Source organism: Scyliorhinus canicula, chromosome 2 (assembly GCF_902713615.1).
Source record: "Scyliorhinus canicula chromosome 2, sScyCan1.1, whole genome shotgun sequence".
Taxonomy (NCBI): Eukaryota; Metazoa; Chordata; class Chondrichthyes; order Carcharhiniformes; family Scyliorhinidae; genus Scyliorhinus; species Scyliorhinus canicula.
This window is the reverse complement of record NC_052147.1, coordinates 2,553,271-2,567,916: the sequence shown is the minus strand read 5'-3', so window position 1 is coordinate 2,567,916 and position 14,646 is coordinate 2,553,271. Positions and strand designations below refer to the sequence as shown.

The 14,646-nt window shown below is 47.4% G+C and overlaps 1 protein-coding gene across 1 annotated transcript in view; it reads right to left on the bottom strand.

Moving 5' to 3' along the window:
* Positions 1–14,646, bottom strand: part of LOC119979492 (cholesterol 24-hydroxylase-like) — an 85,755-nt gene that overhangs the window by 55,871 nt on the left and 15,238 nt on the right. The window contains exons 2-5 of the mRNA XM_038821791.1: positions 13,327–13,404; positions 9,515–9,596; positions 8,092–8,165; positions 458–544 (exon numbers count right to left, since the gene is read on the bottom strand). Of these exons, the coding sequence (XP_038677719.1) occupies positions 458–544; positions 8,092–8,165; positions 9,515–9,596; positions 13,327–13,404 (321 nt within the window). The remainder of the gene's footprint in view (positions 1–457; positions 545–8,091; positions 8,166–9,514; positions 9,597–13,326; positions 13,405–14,646) is intronic.

The following is a 14,646-nucleotide window of genomic DNA, read 5'->3' as shown; positions in this document are numbered from 1 at the left end:
GGGGGGGATCCGACCCCGGGGTGGGGTCTCCACAGAGGCCTGGCCCGCGTTCGGGGCCTACCAATCGGCAGGCGGGCTAGTTCCGTGGGAGGCCTACATTCCTTCCCGCCGGGCCCCGGTAGGGCTCTGCCATATTGCCCGGGGGCCGGCGTGGAGAAGGCAATCCACGTGCATACGCCAAGTCGCGCCGGCCGTGGCGCGCTGGGTTTCGGGCACTGGAGCAGCGGGGACCACTCCGCGCCATACTAGCCCCCGAGGAAGGGGTGAATACCTCACACTCGGGGGCCGTTGACGCCGGAGTGGCTCGTACTGCTTTTCACGCCGACGTCAGAACTTGGCCGCGGGATTGGAGAATTCCGGCTCTGACGTTTTTAGTTCAGATTTCCCTGCACCTGCAGTATATCGTGCATTTATTTTAAGAATAACGTCGGGTTTAAAGTCACGAGTGGATAGTTACGAGTGGCTGAAGGAAGGGTCCATCACCCGGCGCTGCATGTACCAGTGTTGGTGGTCTGTATCAGTCAGCAGCCCACGCCCCAAAAACCTGTGAAAAATGACATGAGGTGAGCCAATGTCTGCTCTAGTACAAATTAAGTCAATACTCTTTCAAGCTCACAATATTTGGGGAAGTGTAAAATTATTCATTTTGACAGCAAGAATTCAGAGAATGGCAATACAAAATAGAGGAGTAGAGGGTCCTGGGTGAACATGGACAGGAAGGTGGTAGGCAGGTTGAGAGAGCAGTTAATAAAACATGCAATATCCCGGGCTTGATTAATAGGGACATAGAGTACAAGATCAAGGAGGTTATGTTAAACTTATATAGGACATTAGTTCGGCTCTCAACTGTGGAGAGAGAAGGAGCTGACGTTTTAAGTCTGGATGACTCTTTGTCAAAATGGGTGTCTCTTAAAACCTACCCTAATGACCAAGTCTGAGTTTTCTATTCACTCACGGAATGTGGGCTCTCCTGGGTGAGCCACATTTATTGCCCTAGTTGCCCTTGAGAAGGCGGTGGCCAGTTGCAGGTACACCCACACTGCTGTTAGGGAGGGATTTCTGAGGATTTTGACCCAGCCACAATGAAGGAATGGCGATATATTTCCAAGTCAGACTGGTGAGTGATGTGGAGGGGAACCTCCAGGTGGAGGGGAACCTCCAGGTGGAGGGGAACCTCCAGGTGGAGGGGAACCTCCAGGTGGAGGGGCATCTCCAGGTGGATGGGAATCTCCAGGTGGCGGGGAACCTCCAGGTGGAGGGGAACCTCCAGGTGGAGGGGAATCTCCAGGTGGAGGGGAATCTCCAGGTGGAGGGGAATCTCCAGGTGGTGGGGAATCTCCAGGTGGAGGGGAATCTCCAGGTGGAGGGGAATCTCCAGGTGGAGGGGACTCTCCAGGTGGTGGGGTTCCTAGGTATCTGCTGCTCTTGTCCTGCTCCATGGTAACAGTCATGGTTTTGGGAGGTTCTGTCTTTGGAGTCTTGGTAAGTTCCCGCAGTGCATCTTGTGGATGGTATACACTGATGTCACAGTAGGAAGTCTTACAACACCAGGTTAAAGTCCAACAGGTTTGTTTGGAATCACTAGCTTTCGGAGAACAGCTCCTTCACCAGGTGAATGAAGAGGTGGGTTCATTGTCCGTGGAAGGATTGAAAGTTTGTGGAAGGGGTTCAAATCAAGCGGTCTGCTTTGTCCAGGATGGTGTCAATCATCTTCAGTGTTGTTAGAGCTGTACTCCTCCAGGCAAGGGGAGAGTACTCCATCACACTCCTGACCTGTGTCTTGTAGATGATGGACAGGCTTTGGGGATTCCTATCCTCTGACCTGTTCTTGTAACCACAGTATTGACTGGTCCAGCTCAGCTTCTGGTCAATGGTAATTTCCAGGATATTGACGGGGCGGGGGGTGCGGATTGAGCGATGGTAATAACAGTCAATGTCGAGGGGCGATGGTTAGATCCTGTCTTGTTGGAGATGGTCATTGCCTGGCACTTATGTGGCATGAATATTACTTGCCACTTGTCAGCCCAAGCCTGAATATTGTCCAGGTCTTGCTGCATTTGGACTTGAACTGCTTCAGTGTCTGAGGAGCCAGGTATGGTGCTGAACCGTTTATGATGCTCATCAGATTTTGGGTCTACGCAGCCCGTGGATGGAAGGAGTGAATGGGCACAATATTGCCTCCAGTATCTTACCATCGACATAAAAATGAAGAGAGAGGTCAAAGTTAACGTAGATCCCTTAGAAAGTGAATCTGGGGAGATAGTTATGGGGAACAAGGAAATGGCAGAGGAGTTAAAACAGATATTTTACATCAGTCTTTATGGTAGAAGATACTTTGAACATTCCAGTAAAACTAAAGAATACGGGGGAGTAATTAAATACCATCACCAACATTAGAGAAGTAGCATTAGACAAACTAATGGGGCTAAAGGCAGATAGGTCCCCCTGGTCCTGATGGTGCACACCCTAGAATCCCAAGTCGCTACAGAGGTAGTGGATGCATCGGTTGTAATTTTCCAAAATTCCTTGGATTCTGGAGAAGTACCGGAGGATTGGAAAACTGCCGATGTGACAGCGGGAGGGTGGCTAAACGTGGGTAACTATAGGCTGATTAGCCGAACATCTATTGTTGGAAAAATGAAGGAATCAATTATTAAAGAAGTAACAGGAGCACATCAGGAAAATCATAATCTAATCAACCAGAGTCAACGTGAAAGGAAAGGGAAATTGTATCTGTTTTTTTAAATAGAATCCCTACAGCACAGAAGGAGGCCCACCACCCCATCAAGTCTGCTCCAACTCTCCAAAAGAGCACTCTATATCGGCACACTCCCCCACCCTGCCTCTGTAACCCCGCGTTTTCATCACGGCCAATCCACCTAACCTGCACATCTTTGGACTGTGGGAGGAAACCGGAGCACCCGGAGGAAACCCACATGGAGTGAACGTGCAAACTCCACGCAGACAGTCACCTAAGGCCGGAATGGAACCCGGGTCCCTGACACTGTGGGGCAGAAGTGCTAACCACTGTGTCACCGTGCTGCACCCTTATTTTGAGTGGCTAGAGGGGAACCAGTAGATGTGCTGTATTTTAACTTCCAGAAGTTGTTTGACAAGGTACCTCACAAAAGGTAAAGTCATAATATAGGAGCCCATGGTGCTGGAGGTAGTAGCGATCTCACTGAAACCTATCGGATTGTTAAGGGTAAATACTGAGAGGGTGTTTCCCTCTGGGAGAGTCCAGGACCACAGGGCAGAGTCTCTGAATAAAGGGAGGGGCCCATTGAAGACTGAGATGAGGAGGAATTTCTTCTATCAGACAGCTGTGAGTCTTTGGAACACCTCGTCACAGAGAGCTGTGGGGGCAGAGTCTGTGTGTATAATGAAGGCTGAGATAGACAGATTCCTGATCAGTGAGGGGATCAAGGGTTACGGGGAAAGGGCAGGAAAGTGGGCCTGAGGAATGTCGTATCAGCCACGATCCTATTGAATAGCGGAACAGGCTCGAGGGGCCGAATGGCCTCCTGCTCCTATTTTTTATCGTCTTATTATCTCCCCTTGACATTTAACAGCATTAATATTGCTGAATCCCCCAGCATGAACATCCTGGGGATCACCACTGTCCAGAACCTTAACTGGAGCAACCATATAAATATAGAGATGTGGTCACACCCAAGGTGCAGGCTGACAGATGAGTGATCGCTGTAATGATATGTAGATAGACATGTAACTAAGGGGTTAATCAGAACACTCAGCTGTGGCATAACCACTAGAGGGCATTACACAACCACTATAAAAGCACAGCTCACACAAGCCCTCGCCCTCACTCACCCAGCAGAGACTGGAGGAACAACAGGAGTGTAGCAGGGATCTCAGTCAAGCCACCACATGTGGCTTAGATACAGTTTGGACAGCTAGTCAACTTTACTGTGTCACTAGAGTTAGATCAGCAGAGTGCCGAACTCAACTAATAGCTTTGTCGTTACGAAAAAAATACTTTCAACTTACTTTGAGGACTGGAGTATCCTTCAACATTGTTTACGGTTAGTAGCGACTTACGTTCCTCAAATAACATAACATAATAATCGCTAGAAAGGGCAGGCCGTCAGTGCAGGAATCCTCTGTGGCTGTCTCCCTCTCTAACAGGTATACCATTTGGGGTACTGTTGGGGGGGGTGTAGCCTATCCGGGGAAAACAACAGCAACCAGAACAGCGGCACCACAGCTGGCTCTGTTGCTCAGCAGGGGAGGGCAAAGTGCAGGAGAGCGATAGTTACAGGGGGTTCTATAGTAAGGGGCACAGATAGGCGCTTCTGTGGACGTGAAAGAGACTCCAGGATGGTATGTTGCCTCCCTGGTGCCAGGGTCAAGGATGTCTCTGAATGAACACAGGACATCCTGAAGGGGGAGGGTGAACAGCCAGAGGTCGCAGTCCACATAGGTACTAACGACATAGGCAGGAAGAGTGATGAGGTCCTGCAGAAGGAGTTCAGGGAGTTATGCAGTCAGTTAAAAAGCAGGACCGCAAGGGTTGTAATCTCAGTAATACGCCCAGTACCATGTGCCAGAGAGGCTAGATATAAGAGGATAGCGCAGCTAAACACGTGGCTAAACTGGTGGTGTATGAGGGAGGGTTTCAGATTTTTGGACCATTGGGATCTTTTCTGGGGCAGGTGGGACCTGTACAAGAAGGATGGGTTCCATCTAAACTGGAGGGGCACCAATATCCTGGCTGGGAGGTTTGCTGGAGTCACTCGGTAGGATTTAAACTAGTATGGCAGGGGGGTGGGAACCAGAATGTGAGATTAGAAGGTGCAATAACTGAAGGGGAAATAGAGAACATAAATAAAAGGCCAACATCACCCTCAGGCAGAGCAAAAAATGTGACAAGTGTGAGAAGGGAGGTGGTCAATGCAGGATTGAGGGTGTTGTACCTAAATGCGCGCAGTATACGGAACAAGGCTTGTTGCGCACATTGAAATTGGCCGGTACGATGTTGTGGGCATCACAGAGACGCGGCTGCAAGGGGATCAGGGCTGGGATCTAAATATACAAGGATATATGTCCTATCGAAAGGACAGGCAGATGGGCAAAGGGGGCGGGTTGCATTGTCAGTAAGGAATGAAGTCAAATCGATAGCAAGGAGTGATATAGGATCAGAAGGCATAGAATCTCTGTGGGTAGAGCTGAGGAATCGCAAAGGGAAAAAGACCCTGATGGGAGTTATGTACAGGCCCCCTAGCAATAGTCAGGATGTGGGGGAGAAAATAAATCAGGAGATAGAAAAGGCATGTAAAAAAGGCAATATCACAATAATCATGGGGGTCTTCAATATGCAGGTGGACTGGGAAAATCAGGTTGGTAGTGAATCCCAAGAAAAGGAATTTGTGGAATGTCTAAGAGATGTGTTTTTAGAGCAGCTTGTGACAGAGCCTACAAGGGAACAGGCAATTCTGGATTTGGTGATGTGTAATGAGGCAGACTTGATTAGGGAACTTAAGGTGAAGGAACCCTTAGGGAGCAGTGACCACAATATGATAGAATTTACCCGACAGTTTGAGAGGGAGAAGCTGGAATCGGATGGAACGGAATTACAATTAAATAAGGGTAACTACAAAGACATGAGGGAGGAGCTGGCCAGAGTGGATTGGAGAAGGAGCCGAGCAGGGAAGACAGTGGAACAGCAATGGCAGGGGTTTTGGGGGTTATTCGGGAGGCACAGCAGAAATTCATCCCAAGGAGGAGGAAATATGCTAAGGGGAGGACAAGGCATCCATGGCTGACGAGGGATGTCAAGGACAGCATAAAAGCTAAAGAAAAAGCATACAAAGTGACGAGGATTAGTGGGAAGCCAGAGGATTGGGAAGCCATTAAAAGCGAGCAGAGGACAACTAAAAAAGCAATAAGGGGGGAGACGATGAAATATGAGTGCAAGCTAGCTTGTAATATAAAGGAAGATAGGAAGAGTTTTTTTCAATATATAAAAGGTAAGAGAGGCAAAAATAGACATTGGACCACTGGAAAATGTGGCTGGAGAAGTTATAATAGGAAACAAAGAAATGGCAGAAGAATTGAATAGTTACTTTGCATCAGTCTTCACGGTGAAAGACACCAGTGGGATGCCAGAGCTCCAGGAGAACCAGGGGGCAGAGGTGAGTACAGTGACCATTACTAAGGAGAAGGTTCTGGAGAAACTGAAAGTTCTGAAGGTGGATAAGTCACCTGGACTGGATGGGCTACACCCCAGGGTTCTAAAAGAGATAGCTGAGGAAATTGTGGATGCATTGGTGATGATCTTTCAGGAATCACTGGAGGCAGGAAGGGTCCCAGAGGACTGGAAAGTGGCTAATGTAACACTGCTGTTTAAGAAGGGAGGGAGGCAGAAGACGGGAAATTATGGGTCGGTTAGCCTGACTTCGGTCATTGGTAAGGGCAGCACGGTAGCATGGTGGTTAGCATAAATGCTTCACAGCTCCAGGGTCCCAGGTTCGATTCCCGGCTGGGTCACTGTCTGTGCGAAGTCTGCACATCCTCCCCGTGTGTGCGTGGGTTTCCTCTGGGTGCTCCGGTTTCCTCCCACAGTCCAAAGATGTGCGGGTTAGGTGGATTGGCCATGCTAAATTGCCCGTAGTGTCCTAAAAAGTAAGGTTAAGGGGGGGTTGTTGGGTTACGGGTATAGGGTGGATACGTGGGTTTGAGTAGGGTGATCATTGCTCGGCACAACATTGAGGGCCGAAGGGCCTGTTCTGTGCTGTACTGTTCTATGTTATCTATGTTCTATGTAAGAGTTTAGAGTCCATTATTAAAGATGAGATCGCGAAGTAATTGGAAGTGCATGGTAAAATAGGACTGAGTCAGTACGGCTTCGTCAAAGGGAGGTCGTGTCTGACAAATCTGTTAGAGTTCTTTGAGGAACTAACAAGGAAGTTAGACAAAGGAAAACCAGTGGACATGATTTATTTAGATTTCCAGAAGGCCTTTGACAAAGTGCCGCATAGGAGACTGTTAAATAAGTTAAAAGCCCATGGTGTTAAGGATAAGATCCTGGCATGGATAGAGGATTGGCTGACTGGCAGAAGGCAGAGAGTGGGGATAAAGGGGTCTTTTTCAGGATGGCAGCCGGTGACTAGTGGTGTGCCTCAGGAGTCTGTGCTGGGACCACAACTTTTCACAATATACATTAATGATCTGGGAGAAGGTACTGAAGGCACTGTTGCTAAGTTTGCAGATGATACAAAGATCTGTAGGGGAAGGTAGTATTGAGGAAGTTGGCGGGCTGCGGAAGGACTTGGACAGGCTAGGAGAGTCGGCAAAGATGTGGCAAATGAAATACAATATGGAAAAATGTGAGGTTATGCACTTTGGAAGGAGGAATTTAGGCATAGACTATTTTCTAAATGGGAAGATGCTGAGGAAATCAGAAGCACAAAGGGACTTGGGAGTCCTTGTTCACGATCCTCTTAAGGTTAACCTGCAGGTTCAGTCGGCGGTTAGGAAGGAAAATGCAATGTTAGCATTCATGTCGAGAGGGCTAGAATACAAGAGCAGGGATGTACTTCTGAGGCTGTATAAGGCTCTGGTCAGATCCCATTGGAGTATTTTGAGCAGTTTTGGACCCCGTATCTAAGGAAGGATGTGTTGGCCTTGGAAAGGGTCCAGAGGAGGTTCACAAGAATGAACCCTGGAATGAAGAGCTTGTACTTTTCACAGTAACTTCATTGAAGCCTACTTGTGACAATAAGCTATTATCATTATATTACACCACCGATGCACAGGGCAGCACTGTGTACTGCACTGTAGCAACTCACCAAAGTTCCTTCGGCTGAACCTCTACCACCTAGAAGACCAAGGGCAACATGTGCGTGGGAACGCCAGCACTTGCAGGTTCCCCTCCAAGCCAGACATTATCCGGACTTGGAAATATATTGCTGCTCTTTCTAAATCCCAGAATTCCCTAAAGCACTAAGGGCTCACCATCCAGTACAAGAGGCAATCCACCACTACCTTCTCCAGGAGCAACTAGGGATAGGCAACAAATGTTGGCTTTGAATGTATTTTTAGAAAATGGCTACTGAGTGCAGATTCACTAACCTTTTACCAAAGAGGTTGAACAGGAGATCGTACGTGTAAGGGTCTTTGGGATATTTTGGTGACATCAAGATCTCCTGCAACAATAAAAGTCTTATTGAACTGTGCAGCGTTGGCAGTACATTATTTTTCCAGGTATATATCATCTACACCTTCTTTATTGCTATATCTGAGAAGGTGGGAGTCTCCTGTCAGCTGCTGCACCCTTTACTGCGGGATGGCACTTTGAGGCACACGGTTTGTTTTCACCTGACTAGCTTCTGTATCTGGCTCGGGGACATCCTCAACTCACCTGTCGGAATTTCAGGATCCAGGTTCTGAAAATTGTCCTGGGATCCTCGGACCGGCTGCCGATGTGTGGAGGTGAGGGGTTGGACCGTGCCATGGCAACTAGACTCACACATGAGGTGTGGACCCTTGGCCGAGACAGCGGCACCATTTCACATTGCAGTTTCTCATCCCTTCTCTCCAGGAAATGTTGCTTCTTATTGAAGTACATCTCAATGGGCATATTGGCTTGTTCAAGTTTACACACTTCATGTGCATGCCTGCACAGGTTGTGAGTAAACTACCCAACAATGGGGACCACCACTTAAGAAATCGAGATAGTCTGTACATTACCTTGAGCCTGCTCCAGAATTAATTAACGTCGACAGCATTGCCACTTTCCCACCCTACCCCCATGTCCCTTAATTCCCTTTCTGCCCAAACATCTGACAGTCTCAGTCTTTATTCTCAACAACTGTGAATCCAAAACTGTCTTAGGTCGAGAATTCCAAAGATTCAGAACTTTTCTAAATAATGATGATCTTCATTGTTACATGTAGGCTCACATTGCCATGAACTTTACTGAATGACACGGTTTCTCAACTCAGTTCTAAATGGCTAACTCTTAATCCTGAGACTGAGCCCAGTTCCAACCAGGGGAAGATAGCTGTTCAATTCCTACCCTGCCAAGTCCTCCCAGAATTTTATACACTTCAGTGAGATTGGCCATAATCTAGCTGTATGGGGCAGTAGGCTTGAGGGGCTGAATGACTTCCTCCTGGCCTATTTCCTATGTTCCTCTGGAGAGTAGAGAAGCGATACAGTTTTGAAGTCCGTGCAAGTGCAAGTTTGAGGAGGCATCATATTTAGGGCCTCCGATTACCTCCGACCCCGCTGTCTACATCTACATTAGTTTTCCTGCTGAAGGTACAGAAATGATTATAGTGACACTCCAAAAATACAGCCAATGGAAGAAAGTGCAGGATGGGATATTAGGGGGGGGGTCAGGAGGGTTTAGAGGGGCATTCGCCGTTGCCAGGGTCAATTAAGAGACACAGTCAAGGTGAGGAAGTGGCTGTAGGCTTGAGGTCAATTATTATTACACATTGGTCTACAATCTCAGCCAATCAACCTGGGAATGGAAAATATCATTACCCACCTTTATTGCTTCTGGGTCAGTGACTATAATGCACATGCGATGAAAAATATTCAATCGAATGATTGGTCCATACAGCTCAGTCCTAAAACAACCAAGAAATTAATTACACTGAATGTCAATCGATGAACCAATCTGAGATTCTGTACACAAACCCTTAGATTCCAGTCTGTAACTCGCTCCCAGGTATCTGTTATTCTATATATAAACCACCCCGAACCCCTCGATTAGATTCCAGTCTGTAACTCACTCCCAGGTATCTGTTATTCTATATATAAACCACCCCGAACCCCTCGATTAGATTCCAGTCTGTAACTCACTCCCGGGTATCTGTTATTCTATATATAAACCACCCCGAACCCCTCGATTAGATTCCAGTCTGTAACTCACTCCCGAGTATCTGTTATTCTATATATAAACCACCCCGAACCCCTCCATTAGATTCCAGTCTGTAACTCACTCCCGGGTATCTGTTATTCTATATATAAACCACCCCGAACCCCTCGATTAGATTCCAGTCTGTAACTCACTCCCGGGTATCTGTTATTCTATATATAAACCACCCTGAACCCCTCGATTAGATTCCAGTCTGTAACTCGCTCCCAGGTATCTGTTATTCCATATATAAACCACCCGAACCCCTCGATTAGATTCCAGTCTGTAACTCACTCCCGGGTATCTGTTATTCTATATATAAACCACCCGAACCCCTCGATTGGATTCCAGTCTGTAACTCACTCCCGGGTATCTGTTATTCTATATATAAACCACCCTGAACCCCTAGATTAGATTCCAGTCTGTAACTCACTCCCGGGTATCTGTTATTCTATATATAAACCACCCCGAACCCCTCGATTAGATTCCAGTCTGTAACTCACTCCCGGGTGTCTGTTATTCTATATATCAACGACGACTCACCCCTCGATTAGATTCCAGACTGTAACTCACTCCCAGGTATCTGTTATTCTATATATAAACCACCCCAAACCCCTCGATTAGATTCCAGTCTGTAACTCACTCCCAGGTATCTGTTATTCTATATATAAACCAACCCGAACCCCTCGATTAGATTCCAGTCTGTAACTCACTCCCGGGTATCTGTTGTTCTATATATAAACCACGCCGAATCCCTCGATTAGATTCCAGACTGTAACTCACTCCCAGGTATCTGTTATTCTATATATAAACCACCCTGAACCCCTCGATTAGATTCCAGTCTGTAACTCATTCCCGGGTATCTGTTAATCTATATATAAACCACCCCCAACACCTCGATTAGATTCCAGTCTGTAACTCACTCCCGGGTATCTGTTATTCTATATATAAACCACCCTGAACACCTCGATTAGATTCCAGTCTGTAACTCACTCCCGGGTATCTGTTATTCTATATATAAACCACCCCGACCCCCTCGATTAGATTCCAATCTGTAACTCACTCCCAGGTATCTGTTATTCTATATATAAACCACCCTGAACCCCTCGATTAGATTCCAGTCTGTAACTCGCTCTGGGTATCTGTTATTCTATATATAAACCACCCTGAACCCCTCGATTAGATTCCAGTCTGTAACTCACTCCCGGGTATCTGTTATTCTATATATAAACCACCCTGAACCCCTCGATTAGATTCCAGTCTGTAACTCATTCCCGGGTATCTGTTAATCTATATATAAACCACCCCCAACACCTCGATTAGATTCCAGTCTGTAACTCACTCCCGGGTATCTGTTATTCTATATATCAACCACTCCTCACCCCTCGATTAGATTCCAGTCTGTAATTCACTCCCGGGTATCTGTTATTCTATACATAAACCACCCCGAACCCCTCGATTAGATTCCAGTCTGTAACTCACTCCCGGGTATCTGTTATTCTATATATAAACCATCCTGAACCCCTCGATTAGATTCCAGTCTGTAACTCACTCCCGGGTATCTGTTGTTCTATATATAAATCACCCCTCACCCCTCGATTAGATTCCAGTCTGTAACTCACTCCCGGGTATCTGTTATTCTATATATAAACCATCCTGAACCCCTCGATTAGATTCCAGTCTGTAACTCACTCGCGGGTATCTGTTATTCTATATATAAACCACCCTGAACCCCTCAATTAGATTCCAGTCTGTAACTCACTCCCAGGTATCTGTTATTCTATATATAAACCACCCTGAAACCCTCGATTAGATTCCAGTCTGTAACTCACTCCCAGGTATCTGTTATTCTATATATAAACCACCCCGATCCCCTCGATTAGATTCCAGTCTGTAACTCACTCCCGGGTATCTGTTATTCTATATATAAACCACCCTGAACCCCTCGATTAGATTCCAGTCTGTAACTCACTCCCGGGTATCTGTTATTCTATATATAAACCACCCTGAACACCTCGATTAGATTCCAGTCTGTAACTCACTCCCGGGTATCTGTTATTCTATATATAAACCACCCCGACCCCCTCGATTAGATTCCAATCTGTAACTCACTCCCAGGTATCTGTTATTCTATATATAAACCACCCTGAACCCCTCGATTAGATTCCAGTCTGTAACTCGCTCTGGGTATCTGTTATTCTATATATAAACCACCCCGAATCCCTCGATTAGATTCCAGTCTGTAACTCACTCCCGGGTATCTGTTATTCTATATATAAACCACTCTGAACCTCTTGATTAGATTCCAGTCTGTAACTCGCTCTGGGTATCTGTTATTCTATATATAAACCACCCCGGATCCCTCGATTAGATTCCAGTCTGTAACTCACTCCCGGGTATCTGTTATTCTATATATAAACCACCCCGAATCCCTCGATTAGATTCCAGCCTGTAACTCACTCCCGGGTTGCTAGTATTCTATATATAAACCACCCCGAACCCCTCGATTAGATTCCAGACTGTAACTCACTCCCGGGTATCTGTTATTCTATATATAAACCACCCCGAACCCCTCGATTAGATTCCAGTCTGTAACTCACTCCCGGGTTGCTAGTATTCTATATATAAACTGCCCCGGATATTTTTTATTCTATATATAGATAATATATTAATAAATGGGGATACGGTTGCTCGAATGCTCAAGTGTGAGTGTGACATGTGAGTGTATGTGGAATGAGAAAAACAGTTATCCTGAAAAGTTGGAATGTGTACAGTGATTGATGTTTGCAGAATCGTATTCTCAATTTGCTGTTACGAAGCCACTGAGTGAGAATATACCTGAAACCCGACTGTTTTAAACTGAACCTTGGTATGGGGAATGTGATAGTAGCAAGGTTGCAATATTGAAAAGGTATTTTGTAATTTGATAATGTCTGCAAGAAGCAGTTTCTCCAACATGCAGCTTCAAGCCTCTGAGCGTACAAGAGCTGGCCAGATTGTTAAAACCTGCCCAAAGCACAAAGCACAAGCCCAAAGCTTCATTAATAGCCCCAAATAACTAATCAAGTTAGGCCAAGGAAACTATTATGGGGCAATGTGTTCCTGGCACTGTTGTCTAGTCCTGTCCCAATAATGCTATTCTAGCTTCGAACATTCCCCTTCAGCGTGAGATGGTGTCTAAGGCACTGTTATAATCCCCAGCAAGTCCCCATAGGACTCGTGGAGTACGAGCTTCCCAGATAGGGGCAGTGGACACCCAGCTGGAACTCCTTACAAACAACATAAAAACAGGTTCTCCCAGCAAGGACCGTACTGGGAGCAAGTTGCTGCCTTGAGCAGAATATTGTAAATAGTTAAATAAACCTCTGTTCTCTTACCGCTGACTTCCTCAAGTTACTAAAGGCACCCTTGACGAGAAACAAGGAGCACTCCACACTCACCATTTCAGCCACGTGTCATATGCCAATTTGCCACCTTCCATTGATTTTTGAAGTGTGGGACCATGTCCGAAGAGGAAGCTGGAATGAAATAGACATCAGTGACGAGTTAGGTACATAGGGCACTTCAAACACCTTTTGGCCGAATGCAGACCAGAGCAGGCAGTGCAACAGGGCAGGTGGAAGGGTGGGCAAGTGGTGATGATGGGCTTGTGGCTTGAGTACAGTTGGATTCTCCAGGACGCTAACCGCGTTTTCCTGTCATCGGCACAGCGGCACCCTGCGTCCCTGCAGCCGGCCACCCCACGCCGTCGGGAAACCGCGTGGTTGGGGGCACTGCCAGCAGAGTGGAGGATCTCGCCGATGGAGGATCCCGCCCAATATTTATCTTTTAATGGATTTCTAACAGATTTATTTATCACCTTTTATGACCTCAGGCTGTCTCCAAGTACTTTGGGTAGCGATTTATTGGCCACACTGAGCTTAAGCGAGAACGTGACGAGGCTGTTAGATGGCGGGAGAGGCCAAAATGGAGAACCACAGCAGGCGCTGGAATGTTTGCGAGCTAACCGGCCCACCCCTATTGGCGAAGTGAGGATCCCACCTCAGTGAGAAACCAGTAACCACCACTTAGCCCCAATCTCCATGTAATTAACGGGAGCGAGCCCCTATCTAACGGCCTCCCGTGATCTAACTGCCACCCCAGCAAGTGGTGCTGACGGAAGGGATGTCACAGGGACCCAAGGAGGTGAGTAGTCATCTCCTCTCCCAGGGGGCACTGGGGTTGCTGCCCTGGTGCTCGGAGGGAGGTAGGGGAGCCCACGGTGGGCCAGCCTCGGTCTGGGTAGGCCGCCATTGGGGCGGGGGAGGGGGTGTTGTGGAGCACGAAGGTGGTGCCCGTGGCCACGGCTGGGGGGTAAGATGGGTTTCTCAGCGCCCACGGGTCCGCTATGCTACCCCCTGGATTATGTGTTCCCATTCCTGGGGCAACCCCAACCCCAGCCCGACACTGACCAACCATAACTCCCACTGGCCGCAGAGGCCTCTGGCCGCACACTGAAGGCTATTTCTAATTGGCAATTGTAGTTAAGTGAGCACCTCACACAACCCAAGTGGATCCCCATGGGTGGGTGTGACATGTAGCATGTGGGAGTTATTGCCCAGTATCCCAATCAGACAGAGATGCCTGAACACTGCAGGAGGCAACACCGTGGACGCAGCAGCCATTATCGGAACAGCCAGGGATTGGGTCCCAGCACTGGGAACATTTTGGTGACCAGAGGCTGGGTTTGTGCATCGGGGGGGGGGGGGGGGGGGGGGGGG